Genomic DNA, 21,963 nt, shown 5'->3' with positions numbered 1-21,963 from the left:
TTCTCTCCCTCTCCCCCCTCCCTCTCTCTCTCTCTCTCTCCCCTCTCCCTCTCTCTCTCTCTCTCCCTCTCTCTCTCTCTCCCTCTATCTCTCCCTCTCCCCTCTCCCTCTCCCTCTATCTCTCCCTCTCCCCCCTCCCTCTATCTCTCTATCTCTCTCTCCCTTCCCCCTATCTCTCTCTCCCCCCTCTCCCTCTATCTCTCCCTCTCCCCCCTCCCTCTCCCTCTCCCCCCTCCCTCTCCCTCTCCCCCCTCCCTCTCCCTCTCCCCCTCCCTCTATCTCTCTATCTCTCTCTCTCTATTTTTCTATTTCTTTCTTTCTCTCGCGCGCTCACTTCACCTGCAGCTCGGTCCCTTCGAGGAAATGCACGATCGAAGTTTTGCCCGGCGGTTCACATCGAGCCTCCTCCTCCAGCAGGACCAGATCTCGCTGCTGATGTGTTGTTAAAACTCAGCTGTATCCACATGTTACTTACAAGATTATTTCGCATTAGCAAGTGAACGCCAAAGAAAAAAAAGATTATTTGTCAATAAGATTAAATACACTTTATTAAAGAGAAATCGCCTCCATTGAAATTTTTCTTTTTGCAAATGCAGAACTCATGCACCATCAGGACAAAATAACAAGCACAGCCTTTTCACCCCAATCAGAAATTTGTAAAATAAACGTGGAAATTTGTTCACTGATCTGCCCCATTTCACCCGTGCCTCTTTTAAAAAATAAATCCGTTAGGAGACACTGGATTGCCCCAGTGTCATCAACCCAAAATAAAATAAATCTAACAAAAGTGCCCCTGAGGGGCACAACTAATACACACCCAAATCATACAAAAGACAAAGGAAACTTAGCAAATTAAATTACATAAAATGTACAGCACAGGAACAGACCATTCGGCCCATGACGGTGTTTATGCTCCACACGAGCCTCCTCCCACCCTTCTTTATCTAACCCCATCAACATATCCTTCTATTCCTTTCTCCCTCTTTGTTTACCTAGCTTCCCCTTAAATGCATCTATGCTAGTTGCCTCAACCACTCACATTCTAACCACTCTCTGGGTAAAGAAGTTTCTCCTGGATTCCCTATTGGATTTATTAGTGACTATCTTAAATTTATGGCCCCTAGCTTTGATCTCCCCCGCAAGCGGAAACATCTTCTCTACGTCTACCCTATCAAACCCTTTCATAATCTTAAAGACCTCTATCAGGTCATCCCTCAGTCTTCTCTTTTCCAGAGAAAAGAGCCCAGCCTGTTCAGCCTTTCCTGATAGGTATAACCTCTCAGTTCTGGTATCGTCCTAGTAAATCCTTTTTGCACCTTCTCCGGTGTCTCTATATCCTTTTTATAATATGGAGACCAGAACTGTTCACAATACTCCAAGTGTGGTCTAACCGAGGTTCTATACAAGTTTAACATAACTTCTCTGCTTTTCAATTTTATCCCTTTAGAAATGAACCCCAGTGCTTTGTTTGCTTTTTTATGACCTTATTAACCTGTGTCGCTACTTTTACTGATTTGTGTATCTGTATCCCCAAATCCCTCTGCTCCTCTACCCCATTTAGACTCTTATTATCCAAGGAGTATGTGGCCTCCTTATTCTTCCTACCAAAATGTACCAACTTACATTGTACCTATATTGAAACTCATACATTACACACCCATTCTGCAAGTTTATTAATGTCTTCTTGTATTTTGTCGCAGTCCTCCTCAGTATTAACTATATCCCCCAATTTGGCATCGTCTGCAAATTTTGAATTTGTACTTCTGATTCCCGAGTCCAAATCGTTTATGTAATTGGTGAACAACAGTGGCCCCAGCACCGATCCTTGGGGAACACCACTTCCCACCTTTGCCAGTCTGAGTAACTACCTTTAACTCCTACTCTGTTTTCTGTTTTGTAGCCAACTTGTTATTCATTCTGCTACCTGTCCCCTGACTCCACATGCTTTGACCTTAGTCACGAGTCTACTCTGTGGTACCTAATCGAAGGCCTTTTGAAAATCCAAATATATTATATCTACTGCATTATCCTTGTCTACCCTTTCTGTTACTTCAATAATAATATTATTTGTAGTGTCCACGACACACTCCAGTCCCTGCGGTGTCCACCGGTCATGGAAGGCCTCAAGTGTATCAGTGGACACCGCGTGCTCCTTCTCCAGTGCCACCCGGGCACGGACAAGACTGCGGAAGAGAGGCAGGCAGCCAAAGCGACCTCCCCCATGGGCCCCGCATTTCACCCTTGCAATGTCATCTTGTTAACAAGATTAGGGACATATTTTCAAATGTTTAACATTCTTGTTAAATTGAGCTCATGTTTTCGGATGAGATGTTAAACTGAGGCCCCGTCTGCTCTCTCAGGTGGATGTAATAGATCCCATGCCATTATTTTGAAGAAGAGCTGGGGAGTTCTCCCGGGTGTCCTGGCCAATATTTATCCCTATATTACAACAGTGACTAAACTTCAAAATGTGGAGATGCAGGTGATGGACTGGGGTGGACAAATGTAAGGAGTCTTACAGCACCAGGATATAGTCCAACAGCTTTATTTGGAATAAAGCTGTTGGACTATAACCTGATGTAAGACTCCTTACATTTAAACTTCAAAAGTACTTCATTGGTTGTAAAGTGCTTTGGGACGTCCTGAGGTTGCGAAAGGCGTTGTATAAATACAAGTTCTTTCTTTCTTTTCAACCACCATCATTAAAACAGATTATCTGGTCATTATCTCATCGCTGTTTGTGGGACCTTGCTGTGCGCAAATTGGCTGCCGCGTTTCCTATTTAACAACAGTGATTTCACTTCAAAAGTACTTCATTGGCTGTAAAGTGCTTTGGGACATCCTGAGGTCGTGAAAGGTGCTATATAAACGCAAGTCTGTCTTTCTTTCTTCTTCACCTTCTGTAGATTGAGAGCCACATTTAAGTACAAGCACTTCACCTTCTGTAGAATCTAAATCATCAGTGCCTTTCAAGATCTTCTGGCACATTTTAATTTCCTTTGTTGTTACTTGAAAAGCAAATGCATCAAACTTCTGTAACCTATAATCCTTTGTTGCTGGGGTTAAGTCCATGGATGCCGGCAACAGCAACTTGCATTTATATGGCGCCTTTAATGTAGTAAAATATCCCAAGGTGGTTTACAGGAGCGTAATCAGCCAAAATTTGACAACGGTCAAAGAGGTAGGTTTTAAGGAGCATCTTAAAGGAGAGGGGTCAAGAAATGTAAGGGTGAGGTAGAGCTGGTCATGAGGGGAGATGGAGAGAAACTAGAGAAAGATGCGAGTTAAGAGCTAGGGTGGGGGAGATCCTTAAGGGAAGCTTGGCTTGGTGGGCTAGGGGAAGGGAGGGAAACGGCAGAGGCAGCTGAATGGATGGTCTCAATCTTGGTGACAAAGAAGTCCATGAGCTCCTCTCCTTGTTGTTGGAGGTGAGGGTGAAGAGGGCAGGGGAGAGGGGTTTAAAGGAACGTTTGGTAGTGGAGAAAAGAAGCCGGGGATATCTTTGCATTCCAGGATGATCCTGGAGTAGTGAGTGATTTTGGCAGAGGTGAGCAGGGCCCAATAGTGCTTGATGTGGTCCAGCCAGATCTGGTGATGGATGTCTAATCCGTTGTGTGCCAGGTATGTTCAAATCTGCGTTCCTTGGACTTAAGGGAGCAAAGATGGGGGCCGTACAAGGGGGAACAGCCAGGGTGGGAGAGAGTAAGGGTTTTACTGGGGACAAGGGCATCAAGGTGGAGGTGAGGGTTTAACTGAACAGATCGATAGCTGCAGAAGTATTGTGGCGAACACTCTGGTACCTCAGCCAACTGGTCACTCTTCTCATGTGAGCTACAGAAAGTGAATGTTGATAAGCTATTCATCCACAAAGGGCATCACTTCAAAGCAATCCTATCTTTATCCAACATGATCGACAAAGAAGCAGTTTCCACCAGGGGTGTCTGGATAATAATCAGAAGCAGCAAGCCTAACTGAATCTCTCCCCCTTCCTAATTCAGATCACTGATTCTATTTAGTGCCTCCAGTGTTATATTGGCTGAGACCAGCTAACTCAGTAGATACAGGGAATTGAACGAGACACTTTGTGGTCTATATAACACAATACAGTACCAGACAGGCTACAGTAATTTGATGCTTTCGGTTTCTTCCTCCAATTATTTTGCCAGTGCCCACTAAGCCATTGGGAGACATTAGTACTTAATATTATTTAATTAAGAACATGATTGAGGCTTATAAGGATAAATTCAGATAGTGATGATTAAATGCTGTGTAAACACTACAGGGGGCAGAAATTGGCATGCGTTGTTCCTGCTTTACGGGTGTAAAACGCCTGTATTACATCCTGTCCGATTTCGCTCTCCATTGAAATGAATGAAGAGTAAATTTGGGCGGGGTGTAAAATGGGCCCCCTACCCGAACCTGCCCCATTCCCACCAGGCGGGCTAGGTTAAAATTGGGGCCAGCATGTACTAATCAGATCCTAACATCGGTCCATGCTAAGCATGTGACACCACGGGCCGATCAGATCTCTGGGCAAAAAAAATGTTCACCCCATTTTTAGCCATTTTGATAGTTCTCCGTTTCGCTCCCTCTCAATTTTCCATTTTGGGCATTTTATCGAATAAACTCAACCTCAGCTCTCCTCCTCTCCCAGGTCTACCCAAAGTGCTCCTACTCTCACTCTGCTCAACCCTTCCCTCCAAGTCCCATCCCTGAGTTCCAGACCCAATCCTCGGCTTCCACCATGGTCCAACCTGTGAATTCCCGCTTCCATTATGATTTTTATGGCGATGACCTTTGACCGAGACTGTGTACGTTACACCAAGTGAACATTTGACCAGTTCTAGTGATGAATAACCCGTCCTCGAACAAAACGTCCTCCGCGGTTCCTGGGCAGTCTCATAGTCGGACAGGATTGAGTGCAATGGCTGCAAGGATTGAGAAGTCTGCATTTCATGTCCCAACTTTGGAGGAACTTTGTGAAGGTAAAACATGGACCTGCTGCAGAGCGGCCATCTGCACCGTGCAGCACTGCTTGCAATTTGTAATGCAAGAAAACATTAAAACAGTCAAAGTGCAGCATTTTTTTTTAAGGGGGATGGGGCTCGGAGTGTAAACTAAATGTAACAGTGGTTGATGGCTGAGTGGATAAGCGCAGGGCAGTCTCGGGATCCAGGAATCAATGGACTGGATCTACAAAACATCAGTCAATATCCTGGAGTCCCAAGTGTTAGAAATACTATGGGACTTCTTCAGCCATTGCTGGTCCTGCCAGTGGTATTGAATGGGGAAGGTTCTTGGTTCTACCCCTGGTGCAAATAGGACTGAGTTGCCTGGGCTTTGAGGGATGGATTGGCAGGGCCATGGGCTGCAGTTTGAACACCATTGCAGCTGCATTAATTCCTAAACCTGAAGACTGCGTGTATGTTCACCACTGTGACTCCATTTCAATGTGATTTAATTAATTATAATCCTAGAAATGCCAATTATAAATAACTGACAATGACAGCTCTCCTCAAGTTACTCAACTGATGAATATGTTGGTCCGGCATCAAATGAAACAATCCTAAATTTGATTGTGCCCATAAATAGCCATTCTGAAGTAGTGATGAGGTTTCCTGATGGCTCAGCAAGTTTATCCAATGAGTAGCTGAGCCCAGAAAGGTTTCCGTCCCCTGGTCTTTGCTGATCTCAGCTGGGGCAATGGTGGGACATTAAAATTGGCCTCAGTGCCACTGGACTATAAAGGGGAAAATTGGCCAGGATTCTCACACCTGATCAGTGATCCCGCTGGCAGTTTCATGTGTGGATGTTGGGTGAGATAGAAGTGGATTCAGCAGTGATGCCCTGTGCAGATGACCAGCCTTCCAACACTCATTATTAAGCCACATACATCAATGCTAGCCACTCAAGTAAGGTACTGTGGGGTGTTTGGCACTCAAGAAACTACCCCAGCATGGAGTCAGGAGAAGAGAGGAAGGGGGAATTATCAAGAAAAAACAATACTGAGATGATCATTGTATGTCACGAAGTTAATGGGTACTGGAGCCATAATGATAATTGCTGGAGGCAAAAGGGGCTAATTATTTCCTGAATCATTACAGATGAACTGGAAAAATACTCTTGAGGTAAAATATATGTCTTTTCAAATCTGCTGTTTCTCTTTCAGTGCTGCAGGATGGGTTGAAGAGAAACTTTACAGAGGTGCAGGTGTCAGTGGTGGACTGCCCAGATCTCACACAGGAACCGTTCACTTTTGCTGCTGCAGGTTAAGTACTGCTCCTACTGCTGAATCATTTGAAAGAGATGACATTTTATAAAAATCTTAACTTTAAATGCAGGATGCAGATAATAAAGCACCAATGAGCCTTTTTGCTGAGGGTAAAACTATCGTGTATGTTTGGACAGAGTGTCACTTGGATAGCAAACCTAGTTTAAATCTACTATGTAGAATTAGACATTGAACTACAGATAAAATGGATGCAATGAAACAAAACGCTAATGGGTATAAATTCCTTTTTCAATTTTAACAGTTGTAAACTCACTATTAGATTTTGTCAAAACAGAGGAATTTCATTAGAATAGGTTACCAATTTGTTATAAGTAGCACACATGAGAATTTCATCCACCCCCGCCAAATAAACAACATTGGCCCAGATCTTGCAGTGAGCGGCGAACTGCCATTCATTAGGCTTGGACTTACCCATAGACTTTCCATGGGGTTTAGCACGGCAGCAGCTTCCAAATTTCCGTGTTTAACTGCGCATGAGCAGTCGCCGGCAGTTGCTTTCCGATTTGCACATAAATAACGGTGAACGCTGTTAGCCTCACCGTTATTTTTACAGCAAAATCCAGCCCTAAGTGTCTGGTCACCTTGACAGTCACATGTTTTATTTTTTTTTGCAACAGAGAGTAAAGCTCTAATAATAGTTACTGCATAGAGAAGGTGTATTTGCAAAAACAACAAACTGTTAAGTATTTTTCCTAAAATCTGTCCTATTTTCCTTTTACATTTAATGTCTACTTCCAAAGTCTGGATTGTAGAACAACACAATATACTGGTTTTTCTAGGGACACTATTAAAGGTATGTCTTGGTCAAACTGCTTTGAGGCTTACTTGACTGGTTCCACTTGTATTGACTCAGCTAAGACTGACTTATTCTGCAGGGAACGGGTGAGTAGACATGACAATTGAGGCGAGATGAGGAGAATATTTTTAACGCAGCAAGTTGTTATGATCTGAAATGCATTGCCTGAAGAGGTGGTGGAAGCAAGTTTAATGATCATTTTCAAAAGGGAATTGGATAAATAATTGAAGGGGAAAAATTTGCAGAGCTATGGATAAAGGGACTAATTGGATAGCTCTTTGAAAGAGCTGGCACAAGTATGATGGGCCGAATGGCCGCCTGTGCTATATCATTCTATGATTCTATGATTCTATTATTCTATGATTCTGATTTGAATTCTGCTCTGTTAGTTGAGAATCTGTTGATCTAACATGTAGCTGCTTTAAGTCTGCTGCCGTATTGAACGAAAATAATATTGAATTGACTATATTTCTCAAATTAGTGCATTGCTGACTCACTAAAAAAATGCTTTGATTCCCATGTCCTTTGATGTATTGACTGGTTTGAAAACTGGCTGTCTGTTCCAGTAAACTAACTAAACTGTTAATCATTGCAGGCTGTGTAAATTGGCACATTTTAACCTTTATTGCAACATAGGTAAAACTTTGAAACTGTTCATTCTAGCTCTGGCCATGCTGAAGATATAAAAGATTGTGCGCAATACGGACAGAAAAATTGGGTGCTGGGTTTGAAACTTTTATTCATTTTGTAGTAGTAAGTGACTTTAGTGAATATTATTGATACAGTTCTGGCTTTCTCCCAGTACTTATGTCTTATGTTCAAGGCGAAAAAGGCAGTCTCCATAAGCATATTGAGAATTCTATGATCTGAAACCTGTGCCCTTAAACCATAACAAAAGACCGCTTATAGTGTCTACTGGATTCTGTGATTTTGCACGTGCTTCCCCACATGTGATTCTCCTATCTTCGGAAATGGATTGATTAGCGCTCTCCTGAGACAAGACCAATTGCAAACCAATAAACTGGTTTATTTCACGTGGAATACATGATTAGGAGCATCGGAACAGGAGTAGGCCATTCAGCCCCTTGAGCCTGTTCCGCCCTTCTATAAAATCATGGCTACTCAACTCTACCCACCTTTGCTCCATATCTCTTGACAGTCTTACCCATCAAAAATCCAATGATCTCAGTCTTGAAAATTTCAATCGATCCAGCATCTACAGCCTTTTGAGGGAGAGAGTTCCAGATTTCCCCTATCCTTTGTGTGAAAAAGTACTTCCTGATTTCACTCCTAAATGGCCTGGCTCTGATTTTAAGTTTGTGCCCCATTGTTCCGGATTCCCCCATCAGAGAATATAGTTTCTCTGTATCCACCCTAGCTCATCCTTTTATCATTTTAAAGACTTTGATTAGATCTCTGCTAAACTTGGGGAATATAAACCAACCTGTTCTTATAATTTAACACTTTAAGCCCTGGTACCATTCTGTTGAATCTGCGTTGTACCCCCTCCAAGACCAATCTATTTTTCCTGAGGTTTGGTGTCCAAAACTGAACGCAATACCCCAGATGGGGTCTGATCATGGCTGTGTACAACTAAAGCATCACTTCCTTACTTTCGTGCTCCAACCCTTTGAGATAAAGGCCAACATGCCATTAGCCTTTTTGATTATTGTTTGTACCTGTGCACTAGCTTTTAGTGATTTGTGTACATGGACACCTAAATCCCTTTGCTCCTCCACTGCTCCTAGCCTCTCACCATTAAGAAAATACCCTGATTTCTCTTTTTGGATCTAAAGTGGATAACCTCGCACTTCCCCATATTGAACTCCATCTCCATAGTTTTTCCCACTTACTTAGTCTGTTTATGATGTTGTACATGGACACCCAAATCACTTTGCTCCTAGTTTCTCACCATTTAAAAAAAAATCTGATTTGTCAATATGGAAGAGCAAAAAATAAAAGAGTACCATGAGAATTAAAGGATTGAAAGAATAAATGACAGAGGTAAAATTCTGAAAGTTGAAGCTTTTGTCTGGCCACTATTTATAATAATGGAATCTGTAAATGTGAGTATAAAGGAGTTTCCTGTTTCACTGCAGATACTGAATAGAGCAAATCTTCTAAATGACCAAATGGGGAAAAGTTGAATTTACAATAAGTGGATATTGTAGAGTAGTAGGTCACAGGTTTGACCTCCTGACATCCTCACATGGGGAGTTCATGATCTTGGGAAAAACATTGTGCAGGTGAAGCACTTCCCTGCTGGGAGGGTGAGAAAATCAGAGGAGGTGTCCCTCTAGTATGTTCATCAACATCTCCTAGGGGTTAAATTTCATTTTCACCCACGCCGACTTTTTTACTAAAGTTATTGATGGGAGGAATTTCACTACCTCGAGAATCCAGAGGGCAGAAGCTTGGGAACAAGATATCCGTCTACCTCGTCAGCTGGAGTAACGTGCATTGTACAGGGGAAAAGATGAAATGGGGCAAATGAGTCAACTCCAATTCAAACGGAGTTACGATTTTAATACTCTTTTTCTGTCTACAGTACCAGTTTATAAGTACATTCTTTAGTACAGAAAGACTTCTTGAAGCACTTTACAGAGCAGAGGGCAAATGAGAAAAGAATTAGAAGCATGCTTTTTAGGAGGCTTTTGAAAACAAGGAGAGAAGTGAGTAGGCTGAGACATTTCGGGATGAAGCTCCAGAGGGTGGAGCATAATGGCTGAAAGAGTTGGTGCTAATGGTGGAGCAGCAGATGAAGAACAGACCAGTATCAAAGGAGTGGAGAATGATGCAGGACAAAACCTAAGGAGAAGATCGCTTAATCCTACAGTAGTATATTTGTTTACCAATTCAGTTAGTATGGGGCTTCCAAACACAGTAAGACAAATTAGATTTCTTGTTGCACTAAAATCATTATTTTGCTTTTCACAAGGGCTGAAACAACCATTTCAGGTTCATAGTAAGGTACAGCACAGAAGGAGGCCATTCGACCCATTGTGAATGTGCCGGCTCTTTGAAAGAGCTATCCAATTAGTCCCACTCTCCTGCTCTTTCCCCGTTATCCTGTACATTTTTTCCTTTCAAATATTTATCCAATTCCTTTTTGAAAGTTACTATTGAACCTGCTTCCACCACCTTTTCAGGCAGCGCATTCCAGATCATTGCAACTCGGTGTGTGTAAAAAAAATGTTTCATCATGTCGCCTCTGGCTCTTTTGCTGATCGCCTTAAATCTGTGTCCTCTGGTTACTGACCCTTCTGCCACTGGAAACCAGTTTCTCCTTATTTACTCTATCAAAACCGTTCATGATTTTGAACACCTCTATCAAATCTCCCCTTAACCTTCTCTGTTCTAAGGAGAACAATTCCACCTTCTCCAGTCTCTCCACATAACTGAAGTACCTCATTCCTGGAACCATTCTAGTAAATCTCTTCTGCACCCTCTCTAAGGCCTCGACATCCCTCCTAAAGTGTGGTGCCCAGAATTGAACACAATACATGAGCTGAGGCCTAACCAGTGTTTTATAAAGGTTTAGCATAAGTTCCTTGCTTTTGTACTTCATGCTTCTGTTAATAAAGCTCAGGATCCCATATGCTTTTTTAACAGCCTTCTCAACTTGTCCTGCCACCTTCAAAGATTTGTGTATGCACGCCCCCTGGTCTCTCTGTTCCTGCATGTCCTTCAAAATTGTACCATTTACTTTATATTGCTTCTCCTCAATCTTCCTACCAAAATGTATCACTTCACATTTCTCTGCGTTAAATTTCATCTGCCATGTTTCTGCTCATTTCACCAGTCTGTCTACATCCTCCTGAAGTCTGTTACTATCTTCCACATTGTTTACTACATTTCCGAGTTTCGTATCATCTGCAAACTTTGAAATTATACCCTGTCAATAATATATATCATTATTTGACCTATTGAATTTTTAGAATTGACCTTTTATTATGGCGTGTTTTTATTTCACAGGGCTATGTGGGAAACCTCGAATAGCAGATGTGGGAGGAATTCCTTACCTTGTACCTCTTCCACAAACTGAGAAGGTAAGGAGGATTACCTTTTGGTAAATCCTGTTCTTGAGGTTTGGCACTTGGTGACTTAATGTAGACCGTACAAATCTAATCACTATACATTAAACCCCTAATGCACTTCCCCAAGGATATGGGATCAGTATTGATGAGGAAGTCTATTTCGTCCATCTTAGCTAATGCTAGAAAAAATGGTAGTTCCCCATTAAAACATCCAACTGTCTCTTAAATGATTTCTGGGCTTTTGCCGCCATGCCTAACCAGGACACCATTTTAAATGTTTATTTCTCTGTGTGAAAAAGAACTTCCAGACATCAGTCATAAATTTGTCTTGAGAGTTTTGTTACAATTCAACTTGTAGTAGTGTTCTGGATTTACCTTCTCTATTATTTACTATCTTAATATGTCACTATAAGGTCACCGCTCAGTTGTCTCCTTTCAAAGCTGACGAGCTGTCCAGTCTTTCCTTATCACTCAGTCTTCTGATGCTGAGGATCATCCTTAAGGTTTTGTTCCCTTTTTTCACAGTGGACACTGTACTCTGTGTGGTCTGACAAGAGCATTCAACAACAACAGCCTGCCTTTATATAACACCTTTTTAATGTAGGAAAATGTACCAAGGCATAGCAGCAGTAGATTCTTAATTGATCTCTATGAACCCCATATTCACCTAATAGCTTAGTAGCCTTAAGGGGACACAAACCCACACTTCACATGGTGTAATGTTCCCGATCTTATAAAACATGCATCCTTCAACTTACAGTGAGTACCACTGCAGGAGGTTTGCTATAATATAAAGGGAACATGTATATTTTATTTCTTATTACAGATCTATAATCTCAATACTGTTGCTAAGGAAGTGGAATTGCCTGGTGCCTTCATTCTTGGAGCAGGAGCAGCATCATTTAAAGCTGTGGGTGTGAATGCAGAGGTACAAATTATAAATGTCCCTTATAAGTATGATTAAAATAAACATTTATTGTAACCTTGTACATTAGGTGACCGTTGAAAAGAATGTAGGATATTAACACAGTTCAATTTAGGCTCCAAATTATTAAAGAAGTTCAGTGAGATGTAATGTCCCAGTGGCTTGGTAGGTAATTGCACTGCCTGGTGCGGTGCTAAGCTAGATAGACCAAGTAGGTCCCAATTTGATCCCTGAGTTAGCCGATCTCAGCTGAGCAGCATTCACTTCTCTTTTATGGGCATTGTCTGCTACTATTCCTACCTGACATCATCAACCAAACGTTTCTTGATGTGTTGCAAATATATAATATCCTAATTTGCAAAGCATTAAAAATTTTAGATACTAATGAAGTTATCAGCTGTATAAAAGAGGGGACCAGTATTTTGTGCATAAAGTGAGAGGACCCTGAGATATGCATTTGTGACATCAATGAGGAAAGTGGGGCCCACAGTGACTACTGTTATGTTCTGACAACTAAGCAATTATGTTTGCATTGAGAACTTTTCAGTAAATACAATTTATTTGTAACTTAGTACAGTTGGAGTACCATTCTATAAATCTCCTAATGTGATGTTCTTCTTACTAATTTATGTGTTTTTTTTTAACTTTAGCTTATGCCCAATGTCTCTACCGAAGGAGATGGCAAACCTGAGGTGAATCACAGTTACAGCGCCAAAATAAATCCGGCCACCGGTGGGTGTATCCTGGAGAAATATGGTGAAAAGTACAAGACCTGTGATTTTGCACTACTGGCAAACTTGTTCATTACTGAGGGGAAACCAGGAAAGGTGAATGGAATCCCCTTTGATATTTTCTGAATAAGGTATTTAATGCCGCTTATGTGGGTGTAAGTTCCATATCAATGTGTCTTCATGATATTAAAAACACAAACATTTTGTTAAATGTTTGCAAATTCAGATTTTACTGTTTCTAATGAAAGGGGAAATCCACATTGCAACCTTTATAGATTCCAAATAGTGATTTTGAGGTAAGAGAAGAACTACAACAAATTTATATAATGTCTTTACATAGAATTCCATAGAATTTACAGCACAGAAACAGGCCATTCGGCCCATCTGGTCTGTGCCAGTGTTTATGCTCCACACGAGCCTCCTCCCACCCTATTTCATCTAACCCTATTGGTGATCGGGTTTAATGTGAGGAAACATCCCAAGGCGCTTCACAAATGGATGCTAAGCAAGAAGGGTGAGTTAGGAAAAGTGACCAAAACCTCAGGCAAAGAGAAAGGTCTTCAGGTATTTAGATAGGGAATTCCAGAAAGTAGGACCAAGGCAGCTGAATACTCTTCTGCCAATGGTGGATCAAAGGGAGAGGAGAGGATACACAGAAGGCGAAGGCCAGAGTTGGGGGAAAGGAGCATTTGGGAGGAGATTGCAAAGATAATGTAAGGAAAGTCCACTGAAGGATTTAACAATGAACACAAGGATTCTAAATGTGATGTGCTGGGAGACCGGGAGTCAGCAAAGGTCAGTGAGGAAGGGAGGGTGATGGACAAGTGGGACTTAGTGTAGAGTGTGGATAGAATACATGCAGCAGAATTTTTGATAAGTTGGAGTGAATGGAGGACAGGTGACCAGGAAAAGGAATGTTGGAGTAATTGACTCTAGAGGTAAGAAAGGTATGAATAAGAGTTTCAGTGGTGGAAGGACTGAAGTAGGGGCGGTTTTGGGGAATCTTGCAGAGGTGAAAGTCAGCAGTCCTGGTGATGGAGATAGGATGTGGGGTATAAAGCTCAGCTTAGGGTCAAGAATTATGCTAAGATGGTCTGGTTCAGCTTGAGAGAGTGGTTGAGTAAGGGGATGGAAGTCAGTGGTGAGGGAATTAAATTTGTGGCGGGGACTGAAGATGATGGCTTCGGTCTTCTCGATGTTTAGCTGGAGGAAATTGTGACTCATGCAAGTACAGGAGATAACATCAAACACGACCACTCAAAAATATAATACTTGCATTTATATAGTGCCTTATTATGAAAAGTTTGACAGAATAAAGTACTATTTGTAGTAGTTTTCCTGGAACCTCTCCATGTGCTTATGATTACCCTACCATGGTTGAATTTTACATAGAGGTATAGTATAGCAGTGACCAACATTTCTATTATTCCTAGATGTGTTTGAAGCTTGGGTAGCTTTCCTGTGATCTTTTAAAAGCAACCGCTACTTAGCTTTATGTCTCCAAAATGTAACCTGTTAAATGATATATGCTTGCATTCCTGAAGTCTGACCCCAAGCTGGTTTTCCAAGAAGTAGTAATTTCTTCCATCCATGGAAATGCTGGCAGGCCATACTGTCCCCTCTCGTGCCTCCCAACACATAATCTGGGAAGCAAAATGAAGGGGGTGGGTGTAAATAACATTCAGGCTGTATGTGTCGTCTGGGATTCTGAGGATTAGGTTGAAGTGATTGCTTAAGGGAAGGAGAAGAAAGATCCAGTTGGTGGGCAGGGAATGACATGCCTAAGCCAGCATCACTTTCAAAAGTGCCAATGACTCCTTGTTGTTGAATTTTTGTGTACATGGAAATAAAATATTACCTCAAAAGGGTTACTTGCTATGATAAAGATCATTGAATATCTGTATTTTTTGCTGCAGACTTTTCCATTAGTACACAATTCTGTATCTTGCACTGGACAGCTAATAGCTAACACATTGTATTTTAAAATCTGTATTTTAATGCTTTTTGTCTCAATTTTTGCAAAACTGATTATAAGTGTATCTACTATACTTATTCCTTTATGGTGGTCAAGTTGGTGTATTAACAAATTCTCTCTGTGGGTTTGAAATTATGCTTTGTGATATAGTAAGAAATGGGTTAATGCATTTGTGGCTAATATTGCACAGTGCAATTTCAACGCATGTATCTAAAATACATTCATGGGATTATAATGGAACATGTACACAGATTCTTCAGACTGATTTTTGACTTGTGGTGTAACCAGATTGATACTGTTGTTAACTAGGTTGTTGAAGTAAGAACCAGCAGAAGAACAGGACAGAGTAACTTTGTGAGCTGCATGAGGGAAACACTTGAAAAACACTATGGAGATAAACCTGTAGGAATGGGAGGGACTTTCCTAATTCAGAAAGGAAAAGCTAAGATTCATGTTATGGTGAGTCCTAATGCATGTGGTGTTTCCTACACACTTTGTACTGCAATTTTGTATGGTGAAGGGGGAGGGGGGTAAGAATACTGCAGAGACATTGAGGGGTGCATTTTCCTCTTCAGGGCCTGGACATTAGAGCTTGGAAAATTAGGCATAAGCTGCTCAAAGAGAGGAAAATCTACCCCTTGAAGGTTTGCTTTACTATGTGCTTGAATTGCTGATCATGTTCCAAGATAGCCCTTGTTTGCAACCCCTACAAGTTACTCTAGTTAAAAGACGGTAATGCCCCCTTAAAGAAGGATTGATGTTGAAGCTCCTTTTATTTTTCAGGTGAGTCTTTCGCTCCTTATATTTTAGATGGAATCATGAATAATTTATATGATATGTTTTTTAAAAATTATGCATGTTTTTTGATAGTACAAGCATAAAGGTAATTGATTTAAAAGGTTGTAAATATTTATTTATTGGTCAGCTGAGTGCCTGACATGCACAAAATGCCCATCACAATGTTTAAGAGCCTCCAAATTAAGAAACGAGACATCTATTCCTACCAATAGAGTTTCTGTTTGCCGAATATGGAGTGCAGATTCTTTCCCTATAGGGATGTACCTTTCTTACTCAAGTTGAGGGAGCTTGGGTGCAGGTTGGAAGAACCAGTGTTAGGGTCTCTGAAAGTGTGCCGGGGTACTAATGGAGTTCATCCATCTAATATCATGCAACTTACCAGAGCTGTTTTCTGCTGCTTGCCCAGCTAGGATCACACTAACCATTGAGGCAGTGGCCTATCGGTAGCTGAGTGGGAAGAACCCAGACCTCTGGCAACCAGTTTACTCCTCTAGGATCCTGTTCACTATTACGATCCCCTGCAGTACTGTGGACTTGCCTGATTCAGAAATGGGATAACCAGGTCTATCGCAGGGGTTGACATGGTTCTGAATTTCCATCACCACATGTGTCATCTTGGAGCCACCTTGACCTCAGAGACCTTCCTCCTCCCTCATACTTCCCAAGGAGGTTGTCAGACAACTGACGAGTACAGCTTTACGCCCTCACTGGGTGGACAGCAGGTACCAGGAACTTCTCGCAAGCAGCAAGGTGGAGCAACACAATTCACTGTAAAATTATCACTGACCCCCTGATCATATCATAGGCCATGCATCATATTTGAATGATGGTTTCACCAGTTGGAGGTGCAGAGTTTCAGCAGCATCGGTCTGCAAACCAATTATGGTAAGCATCAAGCCCTATGTACATGTACCCGGCCGTCAAGTAACGCTTTCCAGCACAGTTTGTCCCAAATCTCAAAGTTTCCTGAAAGGCTATGTGATCGGCATCTGTTTTCAGCTTGGTGGAAGGCCAGAATGGGGCAGTTTGTGTCGTGCCAGCCATTCTGACTTGGCAGTCACCTTCTGCCTTGAGGTCAGCATCTTGCGCAAAAACAGTTAAGTGTACGTCCCCCTTGATTAAGATGGTGACTGTGGCCAGTTGGTCCTAGGCTTTTAGGGACGGTGAACAATCCAGTTGGAATGTAAAGGGCATGTCGAGCTATAACAACAACATAGTTGATTGCCTTTCCTTTCTGGAGCCCATACCAATGCTGCATATTTGATGAACCCCAGAAAGTAAGCAGAAAGCATCATTGCTTAGAGGGTTTACACCATTGAAGCTCTAGATCTGACATATTCCAAAGAAGCACAATGGACTGTCAGGACACCCTTACACAAGGCTATCCAGAGATATACTTAAAGTTTTCCGGCTCGTCCAGTACTCAGCAGCATGCTGCTTCAGAGGAATTTAGATGGATTACACAAGCTAAGGCTTTAAAGAGTATTTTTGCCCAGACCAGATTAGCTGAGGACACTCCAACTTCCGCTGCAAGTAGGTCTTGGTAAGCGATCAGAACCACACCATGGGCACTGTTTGTATCTGTGTCCATAGGTAGAATTTTAAATGATAGTAATTGACCATTCCACATGTTTCCTGTTTGGGCAAGGACACAAATCCATTCCTGAGAATGGAGAAGCACAATTTCTGGCTTCTTGCCACCAAAGAGCTGCTATTCCAGGTAGTAAAAGAGAAACCGAATCTAAGGGGAATCATTCATGGAGTGGTCGCTGAGGATGTTGGCCAGCTTGACAGATGAACGCACGTACCACACTCGCTCATTGATTATGGCTTTATGTGCATTAAGCACAAATTTCCATTTCTTTGCCAACCAAGATCTTAAACAGAATCTTTTGAGGTCCTGGTGCTAGATGACTGCATTGATTGGTGGAGTTTGCATTGAGATTCTCATCAGGGTGCCTCTCTAGGATATTCAGAATCAAGTCCTTTTACCTTTTGACCCAGTTGCAGCTATGTGTCCACTCAGCCTATCCACATCAACCTTCTGCTAAGAGCTCGCCTCATCGATAAGAATTTTCAAAGTGCTGCCAAGCAGAAGCTGGGATTACAGGGCAATGCACTTCTGAAAAATTGCTGTTGTTTGTGAGCTGGTGTCATCACTGAAAGGCTGACGTTATTTTTGTTAGCTGGCCCTTTTCCCGCAGGGTGGGACTGTACCATGGTTAAGAGGGAATGCTACTAACCAATGTTACTCCCAAAATTGGACTGGTCACTAGGTGTTGAGAGATGGCACCCCTTAAATTTGCCATGAATTTTTCCTGAACAAGGAGTTTCTGTACATTGAGAGCCACTTTTGTGGTTCAGGGATCCTGCTAGTTGCTAGATCTTGAGAGGAACTTTGAGAGAAAATCTATTATTTATTTTTTTAAATCAATGGAAGGTGTACAAATAAAACCAGATACCTTTTTAGTTTTAAGAGACATCTGTTGCTGTAATTGGTATTTCTTTGGTTTTAAAGTTGATGTTTTTTTTCCTAGCCCGAGTTTTCTCCCTGTCCTCTGAACAGTGGTGAGGCTGTAAACAATTGGCTAAAATTCTTTGACATGAGTGCTCCTCTCATCTGCCAATCGGTGTTTGTGTCCCGGGACCTGGTAAGTAATAAAGCCTGACCAACATTTACAAATTTTAAGTAATCTACGTACTTCATGTACTTTTTAAAGTAAAGATTTGAATTTAAATAACTTAACTATTTGATTTCTGTCACTTAGTTCAATGTTTAACACAAAATTATACTTAAACCTGATTTCTATTTTATTTTCAGTGATTATCTTGATTAAAGTACTTTTAATGTGATGTGACATTTTATAAATGAAGAATATACTTTTATACTATTTCTTTTAGGAGGTAATTTAATAGGTAAATGCAGCATGTGGTGTAGCACAAAGTCATACAGATCAGAAGATGCCAGGTTCAATATTTGCCTCTGCTGAATTAGCTGATCTCAGCCGAGGCAGCAGTTCATGCGCTACAGTTGGTGTCAGTGCCCTCGGGCTGATGAGGGGAATATAATTAGTCATTGTTCCAGTTCCTCATAGCCATACAGCGACTCCTGTACAAATGTGTGTATGTGCAGATGTTGGTATCTCAGGGCTGCTAATGCCTGTGAAACGCCAGAAAGAGTCGGTGCCTTCATGAGATGGTGTAACAAAAGGAGGGGGCAGACTCCCTGCAGTGAAAAAGAAAAAAACAATCATTTTTACCAATATTCTAATAATTGCAACTTTGGGAAACTTGAACTTTGTGCTGTCGTAAGCTATAGTTTGCTTTATTGTGCTTCTTCAAATATATAACCTGATTAATCACATTGTAAACAGCAGGAGAAAAGTTGGGACCCTAAACTCTTGTGTAACCGTAACCCACTTAAATAAATTTGTTTTTACACAAATAGCTTATTTAAATTATATTTTCATCTTTAGATTGAGATCCACCTGTTTGTGTATTACATTACAGGTTTTTAGCTGACTAGCGCTCGGTCTGATCATTAGGGTATATCTTTTTAGAGATAAAAACTGCAGCAATAAAATCACTCAAGCTTAAAATACTTTATTATTGTTTCAATATTTGATGCTATTTTCCTTGCACTTCTCAGGGGTGATAAAACAGATACAGTACAGAAATGGCAACATGTTGCCATTTCTCTCTTCGTTTTAAACAAAGATGATATAATCACATAAAAAACTCCACTGTTGATTTTGCAATTCAGGGGAAGGTTTTCTAATAATACAGGAATGGCCCGCCTAAACTAATACAGGAGCTCCCTGTATGTAATCTTTATTGCTGTCCCCATTTTCTAAATGTATTATCTAACAAAAGCTGACCTATTTTCTTTCACAAGGGATTTGACCTTCGAGTGGAGCATACCCATTGCTTCAGCCATCATGGAGAGGGTGGGCATTATCACTATGACACTACCCCAGACACTGTGGAATACGTGGGCTACTTCTTGCCAGCAGAACACCTTTATCGCATTGACCGGCCAAAGAAAACTCACAAAATAGGATTTGATTAGTAACGCTTCCAGGCAATCCTTTTGAAAATATAACAAGGCTTTCGGTTCCTAGTTCATTCAGAAATGCTTGAATCAGACCATCTGTGCTGTCATTAGGATTTCAGTAAAATGTAATGATGGGTATATTAAATTTTCCTACCGTGCCAACTTGAATTGTGAAAAACAATCAGTAGTACAATTATGGCATTAATCCTCTATATCTGGGTTGTGTCTGGAGAGAGAATTTTGAGTTGTGTGAAATTTGAGTAAGGTACTAGTGGTTACAGGTCTGCCACTGGTGATGAGAAAAATTTGAAGTAGTATTATGCTGTATTTTTTCAATGGTTTATTGATACATTTAAGTAAGCCTAATGACAATACTGGACTACTGTTCAACAATATAGTTTGCTAATTTGTACTTTATGCTGTTCAGAATTGTGTAAAAAAAAAAATTATATTTGTGATTGTATGAAAAGGATGTGGATAACCTTGGGTACGGTAGCATAGCGGTTATGTTACTGGACTAGTAATCCAGAGGCCTGGACTAATAATCCGGAGTCATGAGTTCAAATCCTGCCATGGCAGCTGGGGAATTTAAATTCAATTAATTAAATAAAATCTGGAATAAAAAAAAAACTAGTATCAGTAATGGTGGCCATGAAACTACCGGATTGTCATAAAAACCCATCTGGTTCACTAATGTCCTTTAGGGAAGGAAACTGCCGTCCTTACCTGGTCTGGCCTATGTGTGACTCCAGACCCACAACAATGTGGTTGACTCTTAATCGCCCTCTGAAATGGCCTAGCAAGCCACTCAGTTGTTCAAGAAGGCGGCTCACCATCACCTTCTCAAGGGCAAATAGGGATGCGCGATAAATGCTGGCCTTGCCAGCGATGCCCACATCCCATGAATGAATAAAAAAAAACAGTATTTGAAGTGTAAACTTGAGTCCATTTCATTATGTATGGTTCACTTTTAAGATCTAAAATTATTATCCAACCATTTAGTTTGGTAGAATATTAAATGTTCATTAATAAAAGATTGAAATAGTGAAGATCAGTGATTTGAATTTGTTCTTTATTATTACTTAACTTTTGTAACTAGCCATTTTTATTTTTGCAATAATTTTGAAGAAATATTGGGAAATATGATAGTCTATAAAGTGATAATTACAGCAGTGAAGTTTTTGACTGCAAATATAACATTACTGATTATTTGTTAATGATTCCAAAATAAGTAGTGATCTATTTTACCTGGCATTTCATATTCAAAGAATGGTTGTAAAATGGTTATCAATATCAAATTAAAGCTAATTGTGATCTCTGTTTGGAAAAGCGGACAATAGTTTTCCCATTCATTGGAGATTGCTGCAGATAGAAATAGACTTTGTACACCTAAAATGATCACACACATTCAGTACGTTGTTTCTTTAAACGGAGGATAATGGAATGTCACCGTGCTAGTAGAAAATACAGTAAAACATATATATGATAATTGAATCATTTAAAATAATGCAAAGGTACAACAAGGCAAGAAGGAAAAAAAGGAAAACAAACCGTATAATCACAGCAGGGGGAATATTATCAATTCAGATCCAGAAGGTACAAGTCTGATAAATAGGTAATTATAAATTCTGACAGAGATACAAACCTACACATGTCGAGGAGAATAAATAAAGACCAAAAGATACTCAATTTTTTTTCCATCTCCTGAGTAAGTGTGGTGTTTGATATTAGGGGATTGTAAACTTTACAGTTACCTTGAGCTTATTTTGAGTTTGACATCCTTTCTATTGTGGCTGCCTCCATTAGCTTTTGTATTGTCGAGTAAAGCTAGTCTGGTGTTTTTTTCTTCAATTGGATAAAATGGTTTTCTGAATGAGAAGACAGACTGAGGCTGCTGCAACTTTATCTTTTATGTTTTTCTGTTGATCCTCGGCATTTGGCAAGGGTTTTTTGTTCCTAATTTGGACTTATTAATATCAACTTTCTTATTCCAGATTCAGTTGCTAGAGACTCCTGCTCACAGCCACTCTCCCATGCATCAACTGGCAATGGCAATAAGTGTTTTTCCTATTACCTGCTTTAAAGTTCTTCTTCCTTCTAGTTTGAGGTTGATACAAAATATTTATTTATGTAGCATCCGACTGTTTGCTGAGAAGATGAAGTTAGTACAATTAAATTTGTATTTTGGTTTTGCTTCAAAGTGATTTCTAAGATTAATTTCCAACACTTCATAAACCAAATAAATTTTGTAAATGAAGTTTGATGCTGGGAGAATATTGCACACCACATATTTCAGTGTACAGATTTCAGAGCCTGATACGTAGTTGACATTAAATGCTAGGTTTGCTCCTTACA

General features: G+C 40.7%; 2 protein-coding genes across 2 annotated transcripts in view; one reads left to right on the top strand and one right to left on the bottom strand.

Moving 5' to 3' along the window:
- Window positions 1-409, bottom strand: part of LOC137344896 (uncharacterized) — a 15,962-nt gene extending 15,553 nt beyond the window's left edge. The window contains exon 1 of the mRNA XM_068008154.1: window positions 340-409. The gene's annotated coding sequence lies outside the window, so the exon portion shown is untranslated. The remainder of the gene's footprint in view (window positions 1-339) is intronic.
- A 4,487-nt stretch (window positions 410-4,896) lies between these two features.
- On the top strand, window positions 4,897-20,657 carry c28h11orf54 (chromosome 28 C11orf54 homolog). Its single transcript, XM_068008153.1, has 8 exons — window positions 4,897-4,985; window positions 6,170-6,268; window positions 11,064-11,137; window positions 11,952-12,053; window positions 12,701-12,877; window positions 15,066-15,215; window positions 18,092-18,205; window positions 19,450-20,657. Exons 1-8 carry the CDS (start codon window positions 4,925-4,927, stop codon window positions 19,621-19,623), a joined length of 951 nt encoding a protein of 316 aa, XP_067864254.1. The 5' UTR covers window positions 4,897-4,924; the 3' UTR covers window positions 19,624-20,657.
- Window positions 20,658-21,963: the final 1,306 nt, after the last annotated feature.

Source organism: Heptranchias perlo, chromosome 28, assembly GCF_035084215.1.
Source record: "Heptranchias perlo isolate sHepPer1 chromosome 28, sHepPer1.hap1, whole genome shotgun sequence".
In the NCBI taxonomy this organism is placed as follows: Eukaryota; Metazoa; Chordata; class Chondrichthyes; order Hexanchiformes; family Hexanchidae; genus Heptranchias; species Heptranchias perlo.
Note: the sequence above shows the minus strand (reverse complement) of the source record. Positions and strands in the feature narration are given on the sequence as shown.